General features: G+C 40.6%; 1 protein-coding gene across 1 annotated transcript; it reads left to right on the top strand.

Moving 5' to 3' along the window:
- The first annotated feature begins 18147 nt into the window (after window positions 1-18147).
- On the top strand, window positions 18148-18834 carry LOC115844878 (tropomyosin alpha-3 chain-like). The gene is made up of 2 exons (XM_060297616.1): window positions 18148-18625; window positions 18687-18834. Exons 1-2 carry the CDS (start codon window positions 18148-18150, stop codon window positions 18764-18766), a joined length of 558 nt encoding a protein of 185 aa, XP_060153599.1. The 3' UTR covers window positions 18767-18834.
- The last annotated feature ends 1189 nt before the right edge of the window (window positions 18835-20023 follow it).

Below are 20023 nucleotides of genomic sequence, written 5' to 3'. Positions count from 1 at the left end.
GACGCACCCAGAAATTATGTTTAACCAGATATCTGGGCACCCCGTGGCCTAGTCAAGCTGACACATAAAATTAACCATCAAAAGCCATAGCCCCTGGGATTGCCACATGAAAAACAGCTTACTTCCCCATTGACTTGCTTCCTTCTAAGTCATAAAAATGAGGGTTATTTCTCATTGACCCATCAGCTTAGTAATTCTTAGTAAACAGCAATTAGCAATACTAGGGACCCACACATATTTGCAGTCAACAGTTACTACTTCTTACAGATTCAATCTGCTATCTCCAAATGGTATGTGCTGCACATAAGCTAACTTAATGCTTTCTCTCATTCCTTTATCTTGTAAGGCAAGATAATAGAACAGAACAGAGAATCCCCAATACATTCAGGTTAACTTGACCTAGAATTCATTCTTAACGAAGGCGTGAGGGGGAACACCAAAACAAGAGAAATGGAATGGAATAGACAAAATAGAGAGTTGCATTCTTTCAAGCTGCAAAAAAAAAGGGATCATTGTTCTTCCACAATTGCATATAACTTAATACCACACTATAATGCACATGACTTTGGAGACATGTTCCAATTAGTTTAACAACCCTTAAATTATCTAAACAATTTATTTTATAAAAAATATATACAGTATGAAATATATCTTTTCTCCTCCTCCTCCTTTTTTTTTTTCTCTTGGTAAATGCTTAATGGTATGAGGATAGAGAGTATTCATTAGATTGCAATAAATCATCTCCCCTTATACATTTTATGTGATGGTCTGCAAATAAAAGAAATTTATGTACAGGATTTAAATCAGTAATACTCTAATGGAAATTCAGTGATATTTAAAATTTTCATGGAGAGAAGACAAAATTAAATACAGCAGTTTATAATTATAGAAAGAATTACTATCTATTAAATTGTTTTCTCATTAAAGAGTAATTTGTATTAATTGTAAAAGGTTCTATATTCAATTACATGTAAGTGAATATAGAATTCAAATATAAAAATATTCTTACTGTGTAAATAATTTTATAAATGACTTTTTCTTAACTTAGCTAAGTGATCTGAATATTTTTTCTTATCATTAATAGTTTTGGACAAATTTTTTAAATTGATCTCCACAAAGAGAGTGTTTGTTGGCAGTCTGTATATCTTCTTTGGAGAAATGTCTATTTAGGTCTTCTGCCCATTTTTGGCTTGGGTTGTTTGTTTTTTGTTATTGAGCTGCATGTAGCTCATTGTTTTGTTTTGAATTTCTTTGACTGTAGGTTGAAAAATGTGTGGTCAATTCAATGATTATTTCCTTTACAAGTTACTCATTTAGGGGTATTCACCTTGTTCTCATTGGCATGTAAGAACTCTGTATGTATTAAAGATAGTAATCCTCTGTCTTTCATAAATGTTACTAAAATCGTTTCCTTTTCTCTCACTTTATCACTTGTCTTTATATTTTTAAAGTGTTTTAAATGTCCTGAAGATTTCCATTTTCATGACATCAAATCTATATATTGTCCCTTACTGTTTCTACCTTTGGTGTCTGTCTGAGCACTGACTCTCTACCTTGAATCTTTATAAATACTCACCTATGTTTTGTTCTGCAACTTTCATGGTTTTGTTTTTTATATTTATACCTTTAATCCACCAGGAATTTATTTAGATTTAAAATGTAAGTTGGAAGCTACATGTTCCTCTGTGCCCCACCCCACATAGCAAGTTGGCCAATTTCTCCATGATTTACTAAATAAGTCATACTTTCCACATAGCTTTGACCCTCTTCGTCACTCTTCTTTACTAAAAACAAAAAAACTCCTGTATGCAGATTCTTCCTTAATGTCATTCTGCAATTTTTGTCATTTCTGTTTTCTTTTAATCTCACTGTTATGTGATTGGGATTACACTATATTCTGAATTTACGTAATAGGAAGGGGATTGACAGTTTCACAAAATTAAGCCTTCCCTTCAACAGCTCTTTCTAATCAAGTCTTTTATGCCCTTCAGTAAAATGTTTCAGCTTTCTTACAGAGGACTTGTTGAATAAGCATTTTATATTTTTATTTGTGATTTGGAATGGAATCATTTTTTCCCTTTTATTTTCTATCTGATTGTTGTTCCTGTGAAGAAGCGTTTTTTGTTTTTTTGCTTGCTTATTTGTTTTGTTTTCTTTTTCTGTCTATTACACTCCTGAAGATTTCTGGCTGAGGAGAATGGGGTGATGGTATACATCTGAATTACAAGGGATTCAAAATTATTTCTAGTTACTATGGTTTGTTGCCTATAAGGATTGAAAGTAATATTAAATGTCTGTTAGAGATTAGTGAAAATAAAGATGCAATTTTTTTTTCCATACAAGTTCACAAATCCCAGGTTACAACCCCTGATGGCTCTGGCATTTCTTAGGGTATCTTTGGAGTTTTCTGCTGGGTCCCCTATAATCAGCTGCAAGAGATGCGGAGAGGGAACATGCCCTTAACCACTATTTGCCTGGGATACATTTTTCAGTCTTTATTTTTCAGTCTTTCTAAGTCTAAGATGAAATGACTCATGTACACACCACTCTTAGACTTTAATCTGGTCTCAGTCACTCACAGTTATTATGAATACTGAACTACTTCAGACTTACTTCTGCGATCTTAATTTCCCTTGATATTTTTCTTTCATGCTTTTGTTTTGTTTGGTAATTTGTTATATTTTCTTTCCTCCATTTTTTCCTTATATAAATCTGGAAGTTGTATACAACCAATTTCTATCCTTCCAGAGTTTTAAAATATATGAGCTTACATCTTTCTATTGTTGTTACTATCAACAGTTACTTAAGACCAGAAAAGAAAAATAAAGATAGCCATATCTGAAAGGATGTTTACTTGTCTCTCTCCCACCCCACGTGCCCATTTACCTCCAAAGAACATAAAGGAGACAAGAGGAGAATGGGAGAAATCCTATCACCTACATTCTAGTCGTGGCAGGCACTGAGGGGTAGAGAACATATAGCTAATAGAACAAGACAGAGCAGTATTCCTACACTTCTTTGCGGATGACAAGTAGACATGCCCCTTATCAAATTCTGAGTTAGAAGCAGTCCAGGAAAGTGATTTCTTCTTGAGGTAGTTTGCTTACGATTGTAATGCCATTAACTGGGTGTAGACTGACAACGTAAGCATGACTAGGAGCCTGGTCTACCAGTTGCAATATTTTACCCAGGGTGAGTATCCATCTATCTCTCCACCAGGGGCTCCTCACCTATTTTCTCTGTGTTTCGGGGTCCCTGGCTTAAAAGACAGATTTCACTTCCAATGCAGGGAGTGGGGGTTCGCTCCCTGATTGGGGAAATAAGATCCCACATGCACAGCCAAAAACGTACTGAGGGAAGGAAAGGAGAGTCTCCCATATGTTGAGGAGTCCCAAAAGCCCCACTGACCTCATATATGTGTTGTCTTAGACCCCGCATGTTCGTGACACCCAGGGCAGGGGAACGTGGGGAATTTTACAGTCCCAGCAACACACTGCCACCTGGGTTCTTTCTACCCAGCCCCTTTCTCACAGTGCTTGGCCTGTGACATCCCAGCGGTGTGTTGCATTCTGGGAAATGTAGCTTTCACGATTCTGTGCTATATTCTCAGTGTAGGGGATGGGGGCAGGGATGAGACCTCTGAAATTATCTAGGAGAAGTAGGGATTGGGGAAGAATTCTTCTGGCCTTCTTAAAGAAGCGAGTGTCTCTTTTTTGGTTGATGTAGACTGGCTCCGCGATGACAACAGAGGGGATACAAAGTATCTTCCTACTGTTTTTATGCTCTCTTTGTTTCCAGGATAAAAGACAGAATAAAAATTTTTTTTCTCTCAGTCCAGCTCCATTTGGTTTAGACTTAGTGAACTTCTTCCCAGCTTATTACAATCATTTTTAAGTTATAGCTTTTAATGGCATTGCACCTTTTTTTCTTTTGCTGTCATAAGCAAGTTAACTGGAAGCTGTTAGAAAACTGTCATTTGAAACAGGAGTCTCTGCTACCGTCTTTTCCTTTTTTAACTGTTATTAAAGTCCCAGATGTGTATGATTCTAAAATATACAGTAACAGGTTACTTAGTGCTATTCATTTAATTGCCTAGAGTCAGAGAGTTGGTTCTTCGAAAAATAAGCCAAGTTATGGTTTGTCTTTCCAGAGGGAAAACTTTTGCAATCAAGCCCTAGTTTCCTACTCATTTGTAGTCTACTATTTTGAGTTCCAAAAAACTGTATAAAGGAAGCTTCTTTTACATTGCTCTGAATTATCAAGCAAGAGCCATTATTTCTCATCTGATCAGCCAAATAGACTTGTTCCCAGGAGGTTGCTTGATATTGGATCTCAGGAAATACTCAATTTTCTCAGGAGAAAGAGGACGTGATTGAACTCTGCCATCAGTGACTGTAATTCCAGGCTCCACATGGTGGGAATTCAGGAAGTTGTGTTTCGACAGCGTAGTGATCTGGGGCAAATATTTGATACTGTTGTTCTTGGACATTGAGGATGTTGTTGCCTTGTGTCTTATCCTGTTGACGTTGAACCCGAGAGCCATGAGCTACCCCCTTTTCTACACTGGCAGAGCCTGCCTCTCGTGAGACAGGTTGAAAATGTCAGATGCTTACTTTGTCAGGCTCACCTGCAGCTAGAGGTGCCATGCAAGCCAGTTCTGACTGGTGTGGTACAATGGAAAGTCTGTTGTGATGAAAGATTTTTCTTCCCTGATTGGAAGGGGAGGGGAATTGGGAGAGAGAGGCCCCACTCCATCTGATAAAGAAGCTAGGAGACGCCACCCTCCTCTTCCTGCTTTTGGATACTGACATGAGAGGATGTGACAGTTGGAGCTGCTCTAGTCATCTTGTGACAAAAAGATGTCCCTGACAAATCAGGGACAGCAGATTGGAAAGACAGGAAGCACCTAAATCTTCAATAATCGCCAAGCCACTGCAACAACCGTGGTACTGTCTACCCCCAGATTTTCTAATGGAGAGAAAAATAAACCCTTGGGAATACCTATTACCTCTGGTTGCAAATGTCTTGTTCTTCTCTACTTCTGGACACACAGGAGCACAGCACTTCTCTGCCACCAAAGTATGGCTCACACATCTATGACTTGAAATGATGTGTGACCAGAGTATTGTATTTTGTGTTCAGTGATTGATCCCTGGTGCTCTTCCCTGCAGTGGTAATCATGGGAGCATGTACATTTGTGGAGGTGCCAAAGATCCAAACAGCCTGGAATAATGAGCTAATGCCTAAAAAACCGCTGCTGTGCTGTGGACAGTTGCCTGGACCCTCAGCTGATTTTGCATGAGTAAGCAATAAACTTCTGTTGTGTTAAGCCACTGTTGGAGGCTGTTACTGCAGCATAATGCAGCCTATCATGCCAGATACAATCTCTATTCTTTTAGCCACTTGTATTTTTATATGCTCCTACTTGTAGCTGAAAGTACCTAATTGATACAACATATATAGCAATTTGACCTGCAGACAATTGTTTCTGAAAAATGAGATGGTTGCATTGGTGGGGAAATGAACATTTACGATTTTCTCCTGCCCAGACTTTAGTTTCCACCTTCTAGTAACAACATCCCAATTTTGCTTAAGGAAACCACTCTGGCAGACATATCCATTCCCTGACCATGTCTTCTCAGCACTTACTTCTACTCACAGAAAGCTGCTCAGTTCAAACTCTTACGACTCCTTGCCTGAAAACTTTTGTCTAATTGTAATAACATGCTGAATTCATAGAGAGGACAAGTCAGAATTACCTAAGAGTTAATGTCCCAGAAGGTCTCAACCAACCATGTAAAGACAGATGGTTAGAAAATAGTCTAGTTTCTTCATCTCTCAGTTGAAATAACTCTGATGTGCATTCTAAATTGTCTCCCTTTGAGAGCAAACCCCAGTTGCCAAGAGTGGGAACTGCTTTGATAACACATCTTTTATTGGCTTCTTCCCCTTCCTTGCCTCTCTTCCCCACTCTTGAGTAAACCTCCCTGGGGTCAGCTCCCAAATGAAGTGCTTGCTCCTGAATCCTTGTCTCAGAGTTAGACTCTGGCGGAACCTAAACAGACACTATCCCTCCCCAAGTGGGCCCAATCTTTCTAGGACTATCAATAAAGGTACATTACTTTCTCTGTCTTTTGTATGTGGACCTTGAATGGAATCACACAATGACTATCTTCAAGAAGTCAGAGGCTCTTCAAAAGGTCTACTTATTAGTTCCTTCTTTATAGATTCCTGCAGCCCTTCTGACACCTGCCTTTTTTGAGCCAGATGCCTTAGTTGTTTCCCCTGGTTCAATGAGTAAACCCATATTCTTTTAATAGATTCATTTTGGGATGAGATAGCTAGAATTGCTTTCTGTGATTTGTAGTCAAAGCAACCAATGGATATAGATGATGTATTAGACCTCTTTCAGCTATAAAGATTTCATGATAAAAATGAACGAGTTATAAAAAGTATAAGATCACTAAATGCTGTATGTTATTCATAAAATCAAATCCATAGAAGTCACTTTAAAATGTCAATGTTTTCATATTTCTTCACATTTTACTTGAAATAGAATCTCTAGCTTGTGAGAATGTCTTTCTAACATTTCAACACAATTCCCTTAAATAGTTACTGACCTGAAAGAGTGAAATAACTTCATAGTGGTAGGGAGGGGTCATTGCAGTTGCTGCTATTTTGTTTCTATCTGGGTGACTATTAAGTTCCCATTATCTGGTGTAAAATCTTTTGAAACATTTTTAAGAATAAAAAGTTCTTAAGAGATTTCTATGCAAAGAAATCCATAATGCTAAAATCATAGAGAAACCTTGTTTATTTACATTAATCTTACATACCTGAACATGAGAGTCACAGAGAAAAACTATTTAAATATACACTAACAACAAAAGATCAGAAAGACAAATTAAGGAAACAATCCCATTTACCACTGCATCAAAACAAATAAAAAACCCCTAGGAATAAACCTACTTGAGGAGTCAAAAGACCTGTGCTCAGAAAACTATAAGGTACTGATGAAAGAAATCAAAGATGACAAACAGATGGAGAGATATACCATGTTCTTGGATTGGAAGAATCAATATGGTCAAAATGACTATATTACCCAAAGCAATCTACAGATTCAATGTAATACCTATCAAATTGCCAATTGCATTTTTTCACAGAATTAGAACAAAAAAATTTACAATTTGTGTGGAAACATAAAAGACCCCAAATAGCCAAAGCAATCTTGAGAAAAAGAAATGGAGCTGGAGGAATCAGGCTCCCTGACTTCCTACTATACTACAAAGCTACAGTAATCAAAACAGTTTGGTACTGGCACAAAAACAGAAATATAGATCAATGGAACAGGACAGAAAGTCCAGAGATAAACTCACACACCCATGGTCAACTAATCTATGACAAATGAGGCAAGAATATACAATGGAGAAAAGACAGCCCCTTCAATAAGTGGTGCTGGAAAACTGGACAGCTACATGTAAAAGAATGAAATGAGAACACTCCCTTATGCCATACACAAAAATAAACTCAAAATGAATTAAAGACTTGAATGTAAGGCCAGATACTATAAAACTCTTAGAGGAAAACACAGGCAGAACACTCTCTGACATAAATCAAAGCAAGTTCTTTTTGATCCACCTCCTAGAGTAATGGAAATAAAAACAAAAATAAACAAATGGGACCTAATTAAACTTAAAAGCTTTTGCACAGCAAAGGAAACCATAAACAAAATGAAAATACAACCCACAGAATGGGAGAAAATATTTGCAAATGAGTGACTGACAAGGGATTAATCTCCAAAATACACAAAGAGCTCATGCAGCTCAATATCAAAAAAAACCAAACAACCCAATCAAAAAATGGACAGAAGATCTAAATAGACATTTCTCCAAAGAAGACACACAGGTGGCCAAAAAGCATATGAAAAGATGCTCAATATCATAAATTATTAGAGAAACGCAAATCAAAACTACAATGAGGTATCAGCTCACACCAGGCAGAATGGCCAACATCAAAAAACCTACAAACAATAAATGCTGGAGAGGGTGTGGAGAAAAGGGAACTCTCTTGTACTCTCGGTGGGAATGTAAACTGGTACAGCCACTATGGAGAACAGTATGCAGGTTCCTTAAAAGACTAAATATAGAACTACCATATGATCCAGCAATCCCACTCCTGGGCATACATCCAAACAAAACTCTAATTTGAAAAGATACATCCACCCTGATATTCATTGCAGCACTATTTACAATAGCTAAGACATAGAAGCAACCTAAATGTTCATCAACAGATGAATAGATAAAGAAGATGTGGTACATATGTACAATGGAATATTACTCAGCCATAAAAAAGAAAAAATAATGACATTTGCAGCAACATGGATGGACCTAGATATTCTCACACTGAGTGAAGTCAGACAGAGAAAGACAAATATCATATGATATTGCTTATTGTGGAATCTAGAAAAAGATGGTACAAATGAACTTATTTACAAAACAGAAATAGAGTCACAGACGTAGAAAACAAACTTATGGTTACCGGGGGTAAGGAGAGTGGAAAGATAAATTGGGAGATTGGGATGGACATATACACACTACTATATATAAAATAGATAACTAATAAGGACCTACTATATAGAACAGGGAACTCTACTCAATACTCTGTAATGACCTGTATGGGAAAAGAATCTAAAAAAGAGTTGATATATGTATATGTATAACTGATTCACTTTAGTGTACACCTGAAACTAATACAATTTGTATATCACCTATACTCCTATAAAAATTTAAAAATAAAAATTTAAAAATTAAAAAAAATAAATATCATCTTCCTTTAAAAAAAAAAAGTATCTCCTAATACCCAAATCTAGGACAAGATGAGAAAAAAATGTAAGAGTAATGGATTATAGCCTAGTATATAAAATATATAATTCATGAGTCCATACTGATATAATTGAGCAAATAAATGGGAGAGAATTCCAATTAATAAACGTAGAAGGAATAATGGCAATATAAAATAATCATTTGGCAACATAATAGTAATAATTATCTCAGTCAAGAATCATTAAGAGATGCTAAAATTAGCAGGAGAAAGTACAATGAGAAGCAGAATATTTACATACTCCCAAATATCTCCTCACAAGATACTTGCCAAATACAAAGAGGAAAATAGTAATGTTACAGTGGAGAAATTTAGAAGACTCTGCCTTATTCAAGCACTCCAATATCACCACTAATGAGACTAAGTGTCATCATGTGCCTCCTGATTTGATATGCTGAGAACGTGTCATGGTTAATTTTATGTGCCAACTTGACTGGGCCATGGGGTGCTCAGATATTAGATTAGACATCATATATGGGTGTATTTGTGAGAGTGTTTCTGGATGAAATTCACATTTGAATTGGTAGAATGAGTGTAGCAGATTGCCCTCCTCAATGTGAGTGGGCTTCATCTGATGTGTTGAAGGGCTGAATAGAATAAACAGGTTGAGTAAGAAAGAATTTTTTGCTCTGTGTATCTTACTAACTTCAAGCTGGGACATCAGACTTCTGCCTTCAGGCTCAGACTTGGACTCAAACTATACCATTGGCTCTCTTGGGTCTGGACTTCTCAGCCTCCATAATCACGTGAGCCAATTCCTATTTATATTTGTGTGTGTGTGTGTGTGTGTGTGTGTGTGTGTGTACACATACACATATACACACACTATTGGTTCTGTTTCTCCTGAGAAACCTGACTAATACAGATATTTTGGTACTGAGAGTGGTTCTAAAGGAACAGAATTTTAAGGATGAGTTTTCTGAATTGATTCTGGCCTTCTGGAATTGACTGTCGAATCTGATTAGATTTAAAGATGCAGAATGACTCTGCATCCAATAGTAAAGAGAGCACTTATAGTCCATGGCATGATCTGGCAATGGAGATACAGAAAATATCTGCATTGGATACTCCTAATCAATCCTTTATAAGAAGCAAGGTGTTGGGTGACTGTGTATATGATACTTTCAAACATTTTGGGAAATCTAACATACCAATATAATGAGGTTGGCTGGTTGCTCCTAATGTTGCTGGACAAAGTGATAAAAAAAAAAAAAGGATAAAAAAAAAATAAAAGTGATAAAAAAAATTGAATTCATGGGTGAATTCAATTTCCCAGCTCAGACACCACATAAATGAGCTGAAAGCTTCTATACATGCCTTGGAATACTCTTGCCTCCTGTAGCTGCAGGGCCGAGATTGCTGAAAATCAAAAGAATCTCACCCTGTGATTAACTGAATTACAGGTTAGACTCCCAGTCTCACAGAGTGTCTACCGTTAAAGTGAGGGCATTGACTGGGGAAAAAATGGGATCCTGCATGCTACCATGGGGATATGTGGGAAGAATCTGATGAAGCTGGAGACACCGAACCCTTAAATTCTGATGAGCCTTCTTTGCCGGTGGAAGAGGCCTCTGCACTCCCAACTGGAAGTGGCATTGGGTCAGGTATGTGGGATTTTTGCAACAATGCATAACCTGAATTTAATCATGAGAAAATATCAGACAGACCAAAACAGAGGGACATTCTAGAAAATAACTGGCCAGTACTCTTCAAAAAGATCAAGGCCATGCAGGACAAACAAAGGCTAAGGAACTTTCACAGATTGGGGGAGACCAAGAAGACATGTCAACTAAATGCAATATGGGATCACTGAGTGGAATCTGGTCCCCAAAAAAAGGTCATTAGTGGGACAACTGATAAAAGCTGCATAAGACTGTAGATTAGTTCATAGTACTGTATCAATATTAACTTCCTGTTTCTGATCATTGTACTGTGGTTATGTAAGATGTTAACCTTTTGGAGGGATGGGTGCAGTGTATGCAGGAATTCTTTGTGCTATTTTTACAACTGTTTTGTGTCTTAAATTATCTCAAAATGAAAAGTTCAAAAGTTAAAAAAAATAAGTTCAAAGCATTATTTAAAGTGAATTACACAAACATGCACTGAAACAGCAACTGGAGATGGAGAATATACTGAGGGAGTAAAAGTAAAAAATATCCGGAATATTGATTAGGCTCCCTGAAATCATACTGTGTTCAAAACATGCCGCGGTCACACTGTGCAAAGCAAAATGGAAATAAGAAACTAGATGTAAAAAAAAATCACAAACAGCCTGAAGAACAATGCAAAATGACCACTTATTCAACCCATGAATTGAAAGGAATTTGGAGTAAAGAACTGATTAAAGAAGGGTTTGGAAGATTTAAGAAAAATGTGACTGAACACAAGTGAGGATTTTGACATATATAAGTGATTTCCCTCCTCTACTATTTCTGATAAGAAAGTATAAATATGTATTTCTCTATAGATGAATATATTCTATTTCTTCTAATAAGTGTGCATGTGTCTATAAATTATGAATAGAAATTTATCATCACCTCTATAACTAGGAAAGAGTGAATATAAAGAATTGTGCATAAGTCAGAAAATTCTGCAAAAAAAAAAAACAAAAACGGAGTTGTACACCAGGGAGAAAGAAACTGATCAGCCCAGTGGTTACACAGGAACTAAACGGAAAGAAGATCTAATAGTATATCATCATCATTATCTTAAGGCAATTATAGTACAGCAGCAAAAATCTGAGCCTTTACTATATACCAGCCACTATTAATCAAGGACTTTATATGTCAATTCACATAATCCTCAACATATGAGGTTAGTCTACTATTCTTCCCATTTTACAGATGATGGTAAAATGTAAATGGGAAAAATGGGATTTGAGGGCAAGCAGTTTGGCCCCAAAGTAAAGTTTTTAATCACAAGGTTTAACCACTGCCATGAATTTGCAAGAAAAGACTTGACTCAACAGACTGGTTTTCCCTTCTCCTGGGAGATGAAGCTTCCAATTTATAATACTATTATGCCTTAATATGATCAATACTCAGGATTAGGATCTTCCTGTCACCAGGAGGTGATGGACTAGGGTATGTGTGGCAAGGTGAAGAGTTGAAGGCAGGGAAGGGATGACAAGAAGGCTCAGACCATAGGATGTAGAGCCCACACCCCTCACGCCAGCACTGGGGCTGGTTGTAGTTCCCTACTGGCCAGGGCTCTCAAAGGGACCAGAGGCAACTGCTCCTGCCATACAGACACTGCCTTGTTGAATAGAAAATTGTCTTTTGGGGAGAATTTGAACTGGTGATGTGAGGCCTTGTCACACCTACCACTTGACTTCAAATTGGCAGCTGGGAGGACAGTCAGCAGAGGACAGTGGACAAATGCTCCTAAGTGTGAATTTAGATTTGAAACACATCCTCAATCAGTTAATATACCCTGTGCTCAGAAAATATGGACACCAACAGTCAGGACTCACTGCGGTTAACTGACTAGGAAAAATAACATGATGAAAACATTTGAGAAACATTTGTTCTGGAAACAGAATTTGCAAATGAATTTAGAGTAGGGTCAACTCAAAAGCCTACAGAAGACAAGGAGGTAATGGATTCTAATCGAGTAAAACAGGCAGAGATGTTTCTTTTGAAGAGACTTTGTTTCCTTATTAAACACCTAGACTAGTCATCACTTCCACAGAGAAACATGCCCTCTCCAATGTTGCTCTTAAAACACACAGCTCTTTTGGGCTATCTTTTGCTTTCGTGGCTTTGATGGAGAGACGCACAGAGAAATAGTTCTCTCCTGTGGGACTTTCAGTAATGTAAGCATGACGATAAATGTGGACTGACAAGCCCTAAGAGGGAGACAAGAGGCAGTGGGTGGGAGGATGGGAGGATGGACAGCACACGCGCACTGATGAGTACAGGCTCTGTCGGCTGGCAGCTGGTTTTTGCCAAGCAGAATGTGGGCCCTGTGTTGTCAGACCTCCGCATTGTTCAAGAAAGCCTGAAAACATTTTTATAGGAAATATCTTGGCTTCCAATATTTACCTCAAGCTTTCAAATTAGGTGCAGACCTCCTTCTTAAAACACTTTCATCATCCTCTTCAATGACACTCTCCCAAGTGTCTCCCTTCTGTACTGGATGCCCCTAATCTCCTTTTCTGGGTCCTCCTCTTCCGCTCATCATCTAAAATAAGGGTGTCCCAGGTCCACTTCTCTGCTCTATCTACATTCTCTACCTGGGCAACCTCACCTGATCCCATGGCTTTCAGCCACCTGTGCCAGAGATTCCCAAACTTATATCCAGCCCTGACCTCTGCCTGGCACTCCAGACACTTGTCACCATGACTTCTCCAAATAGATGTCTAATAGAAAACTCAAATTAACATGGCCAAAATGGAACTCTCCCCTGACCTACCCATACCTTCTCCTCCCCATCTCAGGAAATGGAACACCATCCACCAAGGTGTTCAAAACAGAAAAAAAAAAAAAAAGCATTTCATGCTTTATGTCATATTTACGTGTGGTATAATTTTATGCTCATACTTGTTTATGTTATTCCCCCTTTTTAGGAGACTCTTTCAGCTCCTTCCTCATCCCTTTCACCAGGAAAAGTCCTATTTATCCTTCAAGAATCAGTTCCAGCATCATCACCTCCAGGCAGGGCCGATCACATAATTTTCTGGGCCCCGTGCAAAATGAAAGTGTGGATGAAATCAATCTACTTGTCACATGTTTGGTCGTCCCAAGCCAAGGGATCGTAGCCTCTGCACGGGACACGCTTGGCAGCTGGACTGAGGGTGAGAGAGAGGCCCTCATGATTTGCCTAGACAATGAGCCCGTGGAACTGCCAGCGCAGGATAGGGACAACTGCCACCTTGCCCCACCCCAAGACACTGCGGGGCACAAGCCTGACCTTGACCCTCCTTGCTCCTGTGCCTGGTCTCAGCCTGGGATGGAGGGTGATGGCAGTACGCGGGCCTCCCCCGGCAAGGTTCACTGCCCCATGGCTCCAGTGGCTGAGGATGGGCTGCTGAGAACCCCTCCTGTGGAGACCGGGAAGCAGAGGAAGGTGGGACTGCACGGAGCTGGGGCTCCAAGCCCCGGGTACATGCCCATTGTCCCACTGAACCGCACCTACAAAACACACATTTCAAGGATAAAGCTACAATATTGAGAATTTCGAAAGGTGACCACAGAGCATTAAACCCCAAGCATGAGCACTTCTGAGCGTGAGGCCCTGAGATACTGGTTGTATGCCCATGAAGCCGGTCCTGCCTCAGAAATTTTCTCTGACCGGTCCCCCCAAACTGAACTAGCTGCCCCTTTCTGTGCTCCTTGCTTACCCCATGTTTGCATATATCACTACATTTAGCACATTATCTTACATTATCTACTTATATGTATGTTTCACAAAATGTTTTGTAAACTTCATAAGCTCAAGGAATTTGGCTAAATCCTTTTTTCTTTTTAATTTCTAGGCCTCAGTATTGAAAGTGCTTATCAGTAGACCTTTGATAGGTGTTCAAATGGCCTGACAAATATACTAACTGGCTGAGCAGAAACCAATTTATACACCATCTCTTTTCGGCCCTGCCAACATCCCTACCAAGGTTGTCTCCCTTGTGTTCCAGCCCCAGCAATGGATCACACCTGATCCACAGTTTTACGTCCCCACTACTATAGCCACTGCCACCACCACGGACTAGGAAGTTTCCATGCACAGTTCCAGCTGACAAGGAGAGATCACCACATCTGAACATCTGAACACTTGTCAGATGGGATCCACAGAGGCTCTGGCTTCCTCTGGGGAGCTGGGAAAGGCTGCATAACATAGCTGGAAAGTGAGAAAGTTAACATCCTAAGGAGGCAGAATTCAACAATGAAAGGCACGAGATAGAAAGGAGTCAGCAGATATTTACCTGTCTTTCCTTCCCCTAATGGATTGTGCTGAAATGCAGTCATTTTATTTGGCCTCTCTGGAAATGTCCCACAAGGCTGGGCAACCAGCCATATTTATTCTGAAGTCATAGCCAGCTTGCCAATACTCCTCCTTGTAGTTTCTTACCCTACTTAGGGTAAGCTTAGGGATATCAATTCGCTACTGCAACTGATCAAATGGGGGTAATGATAATTATAGTACTTTTGCAGCCGTCAGCTACTTACGATGGCACTGAACCCCTTGATAGGTTCGGGGCAGCAAACTATCATTTTAAGGGATTCTGTGAAAGCCATAGATGGCTTTAAGGCAGGTAGTAAGTCCAGATCATGAACACATCAAGCAAGAACCAGAGGAACATCTGTGGGGGTAGATCTTGAGGGTGTTGGACCCTCAAGTGGAAATGGAATTTTAAACTAAGCAGGAGAAATTTGTTGAAATGGGCAACTCATCCATAAGTTGGAATTTAGTGTCTAGCAAGTCTTAATACTGTCCTAATAAAATTCAGTGTTTACCAGTCCTAATAGTTAGCTGGGATGACTCCATAAAGCCTGGATTCACAATGGCTCAGTTAGTTGAGGTGGATTTGCTGGAACTTAATTGGCAGAGTAATGAGAAAGGGGTGAGAAGGCTCAGGAAAAAGAGAATATTGGAATGAAGACATGCAAACCCACTACCTGAGTGTATTCTCCAGGAGGGGACACTCCCCTCGCTAAGAAATGTACCCATGATGGGAGAGCCAACATCACTGAGAAACTCACTGTTGGTTGTCTTCTTCAGGCCAGGGTTGACAGTGGAAGATCCTGGCATAGCACTGGACTTTATATCAATGGAGATATTGGGATTCTGGAAAGGCAGAAGCCAGGGGAGATATAATTACTAAACTGAGTAGTATGGTCAGAATGGCAATCAAAGTGCCTTGGCCCAAAGTGATTATTACCTCAAACTGATGATGGTTTTCCCAAAGGTAACATAGACAAACCACCATCTAAGAGCATTGTTTGTCAAAGTGTTGTCCTAAGATCAACAGCTTTAGCATCACCTAGGAACTTCTTTGAAAGGAAAATTCTCAAACCCCACTCCAGACCTACTAATATAAAAATTCTGGGGATGTGGCCCAACAATCTATCTTTTTTTTTTTTTTTTTTTTTGCGGTATGCGGGCCTCTCACTGTTGTGGCCTCTCCTGTTGCAGAGCACAGGCTCCGGACGTGCAGGCTCAGCGGCCATGGCTCACGGGCCCAGCCGCTCCGCAGCATGTGGGATCTTCCCAGACCGGGGCACGAAACCGCGTCCCCTGCATTGGCAGGCGGACTCTCAACCACTGCGCCACCAGGGAAGCCCCAATCTATCTTTTAACTAAAGTTTAAAGACCATTGACTAGGCTTTTGTTTGATTTGTACAACCAAAAGGAATTCAAAACTGATGATCATAAAGCTGATGTCAGACACTGATGGAAAACTGAAATTTCCAGTTACTAGATCCAAGCCAGTTCACAGAGCCAGAGCCCATTGATTAAAGGGAATATTGGATCGCCACAATGCCACCACAGCATGGCAAGTATCTCTCTAACCTTTCCTCAAAGCCAGAGTAATTGTGTGCTGAAGAAAAGGGAATACCCAGATTTTTTTTTTTGCTGCACCACGAGGCATGTGGGATCTTAGTTCCTCAACCAGGGATCAAACCTGTGCCCTCTGCAGTGGAAGTGCAGAGTCTTAACCACCGGACCACCAAGGAAGTCCCCAGATGTCTTGAGGATAGTTAGAATGAGATCACAGCTGACAACAATATTAGAGAACCCCAAACACCACCATGGTCCTCCAGTTAAAAGGGAGCCTTATAGATACCAGATTGTAAATGGTGTTTGGGTTCAAGTGCATCTCACAATGGATCCAATAGATCCAAGGACCCGCTCTGTTTCTGTATCTCTAGTCTCTGAATGCCTAATGGGATAGATATACTTAGAAGTTTGCCCTTGGTTTCCTGACCTATGAATTAAGGAACATTATGATTTAAAAAGGTGCAGGGCACCTTCCCTCCAAGCCAGGACAGTACATCAGAAGCAATATCACCTGCCAGACAAATTGCAGAAATTAGTACCAAAAAAAGGCTTAAAAGATTCAGGGATGGTGATTCCCATAATATACCTAGTTATTTCACCTACCTGGCCTCTGCAAAAAAATCATGTGGATCATGGTGGGTGCCAGGGGACTACTATAAACTTAAAATAGTATCCCCAATTATAGTTTCTGCGCTAGATATGAATTTTATGGGAGCAGATCAACTCAATCTCTGGCACTTCATTTGTGACTACTGTTTTGCTAAATGCTTTATTCCTGATTCTCATCAATAGAGAGGATCAAAAGCAGCTCATCTTCACATTTCAAGGACAGCAGGAAGTCTTCACTATCTTGCTCTAGGTCTGTGTTAATTTTCTGCTGTCTGTCATGGTCTATTCTATAGCGATCTCCATCATCTTGCTGTTCCACCGTGCATCATGCTAGCCTTCTACACTGATTGACCTTTTACTAATTGGACCTAATAAGGAGAACAGGTCAAGTAATTCAAATGCCGTATTAAAACACATATGTGTCAGAGGGTAGGCAGTAAGTCCTTGATGATCAAGGGGTCTGCAACATCAGTGAAATTTTTAGGGGTCCAGTGGTCTGGAACATGAAGGGCCATACACTCTGAAGTAAAGCCTGAGAGCCTGACAATGGTACACCAAGTAACTGTGCAATTGGAGCTGCCCGTCATGAGCTTAGTGTTAACAGAAACTCCCAGAAGAAGGTTGAGAGTCAAAGAAGCAAACTATTGCATGAAAGAAATGGTAGATTTAGGGAGACTCAAGTAATCCAGAAGATGCAAAAAAAATATGACTTGTTGGCCTAGACCTCCATATCGCCTGCCTCTGCTGCATTGATGCAACTCTCTCAGTCCACACCTATTCCAACTGAGGGAGAAAGAAGGACCTTGAACTCAAGTCAAAGACAGTTTTGTAGTATGCTATATTGGGTCCTATAGAAATGGATCACTGCCACATTATGCCACAAAGAGACTCCTAATAACCAGGTAGATAGAATGACTTATTTTCTAGGTGTCAGCCAGCTTCTCTCCTTGCTCAGTTCACTGCTTGCACAATGGGCTAATGAACAAAGTGGCCATGGTGGCATGTTCAGGTCCTGTACACGAATCCAAAAGCAGGGGCTCCAGGGGAAGTAGGGGTGAGAAGCGGCTGCAACTCTGGGCAGAGGAGGCAGGAACCCGAAGGCGAGCAGAGGTCGGGTGGGCACCACGGCGGGGGTCACCAATGAGGCGGTGAAGTGCGAGACCCATGTTCTGCAGCAGCAGGCCGGTGACGTGGAGGAAAGGGCTGAGCGCCTCCCACGGAAGTGGAGGGAGAAAGGTGGCCTGGGAACAGGCTGAGGCGGCCTCCTTGAACTGTAGGATCCAGCTGGTTGAAGAGGAGCTGGACCGCGCTCAACAGCGCCTGGCCACTGCCCTGCAAAAGCTGGAGGAAGCCGAGAAAGCTGCTGATGACAGCGAGAGAGCCATGAAGGTCGCTGAAAACCGAGCCTTAAAAGAGGAAGAAAAAATGGACCTCCAGGAAATCCAACTCGAAGAAGCTAAGCACATTGCAGAAGAGGCAGGTAGGAAGTACGAAGAGGTGGCTCTTAGGCTGGTGATTATTGAGGGAGACTTGGAAGGCACAGAGGAGCGAGCTGAGCTGGCAGAGTACCGTTGCCCAGAGACGGATGAGCAGATCAGATTGGTGGACCAGAAGCTGAAGTGTCTGAGTGCTGCTGAAAAAAAGGACTCTCAAAAAGAAGACAAATGTGAGGAAGAGATAGATTCTTACTGATAAACTCAAGGAGGCAGAGACCCATGCTGAGTTTGCTGAGAGATCGCAGCCAAGCTGGAAAAGACAGTTGAAGATTTGGAAGATAAACTGAAATGCACCAAAGAGGAGCACCTCTGTACACAAAGGATGCTGCACCAGACTCTGCTTGACCTGGATGAGATGTAGGGTGCCCTAGTCCCGCCCTGCGCTGCCCCTCCCTCTGACCCCGACTCCACTGAGGCCAGGCTGCGCGAAGCTGACCTTGAAACTGTTGGCTGATCTCTAACTGGAAGGCTGCTTTCTCCTTTCATCACGTCTCCCACCCCCTCCCCTGTGTCCTTTTCACCAAACTGTCTCTGAATCTGAATCTCTCCAGAGATTCCAGTTGGACTAGAGGCTGAGCACTTTTGGGAACAACCGTTTAAGGGAATGTGAGCAAAGTGTCTTCAAAAGCATGCTGTGATGTACATATTTTATAATTACCTTTTTTGTTGTTGATGTAGCAGCCATTTGTAAAACATTCCAGATAATTCCATAGTTCTGAAGCAGCAGTCTAATCCCTGTCTCACTTTTGGAAGGTAACTTTTCAGCTTAACGCATATTGCCCTCTCCGCAGAGGAGGGGAAAAGGTATGGGTCTGCCTTCCTGAGAACCAAACAGCCCAGAGAAAGGCTCCATTTTGGGAAACCTCATTGCTCTGTAAAAAGTACCCACCAAACGAGAGAGGTGATTCCAGGAGGAGTCAGCAAAAAAAAAAGTACTGTTCAGGTTTTCAGCTGAAAATGTTATCTTTGGGCAACTTTTTTTTTTTTCATCAGAACTGGCCAAAGGAAAAGAAACCATTTTGAAATATGCTAGAGGATTCTGTCTTCTCAACAACCACCCCCACCCGCCACCCCCAGGAGAAACTATTTTACCAAAACTTAACCTGCTGGGGTTTTATCAGAGCCTGACCAACTTGAGGAAAGGGAAACACCCAACTCCAGCCCCCTCTAACCATCCTGTACCACCTAAGGGGTGGGGGTGGGGGGGAATACTGAGAAGTACCAGTGAACTTCACAGTCGAGGCACACAGACTCATGAGAAAAGGGAGACCTAATCACAGAACTTTCAAATGCTGCCCTCTCCTCCTCCACATGTTACCACCACAACACTAAAGACCTACATACTTCAATTCCTGGTACATCACATCCACCTTTCAACCAAAAATTACAAGGCATACTAAAAGGCAAAAAATACTGTTTGAAGAGGAATGACAATCATCAGAACCAGAGTCAGATATGGTAGGAATGTTGGAATTATCACAACAGTAATTTGAAAAAAACTGTGATTAATATGCTAAGGGCCTTGATGGTAAATGTAGACAACA

The sequence above is a fragment of the Globicephala melas genome, chromosome 4 (assembly GCF_963455315.2).
Source record: "Globicephala melas chromosome 4, mGloMel1.2, whole genome shotgun sequence".
In the NCBI taxonomy this organism is placed as follows: Eukaryota; Metazoa; Chordata; class Mammalia; order Artiodactyla; family Delphinidae; genus Globicephala; species Globicephala melas.
This window is presented reverse-complemented; position numbering and strand designations above follow the sequence as displayed.

What these genes read in the sequence shown, in the direction of transcription:
- LOC115844878 (XM_060297616.1), top strand. Translation starts at nt 18,148, where the DNA reads ATGTTCTGCAGCAGCAGGCCGGTGACGTGGAGGAAAGGGCTGAGCGCC. An exon ending in TCTGAGTGCTGCTGAAAAAA is followed by an intron (nt 18,626 to 18,686) that starts AGGACTCTCAAA and finishes ATAAACTCAAGG; the next exon opens with AGGCAGAGACCCATGCTGAG.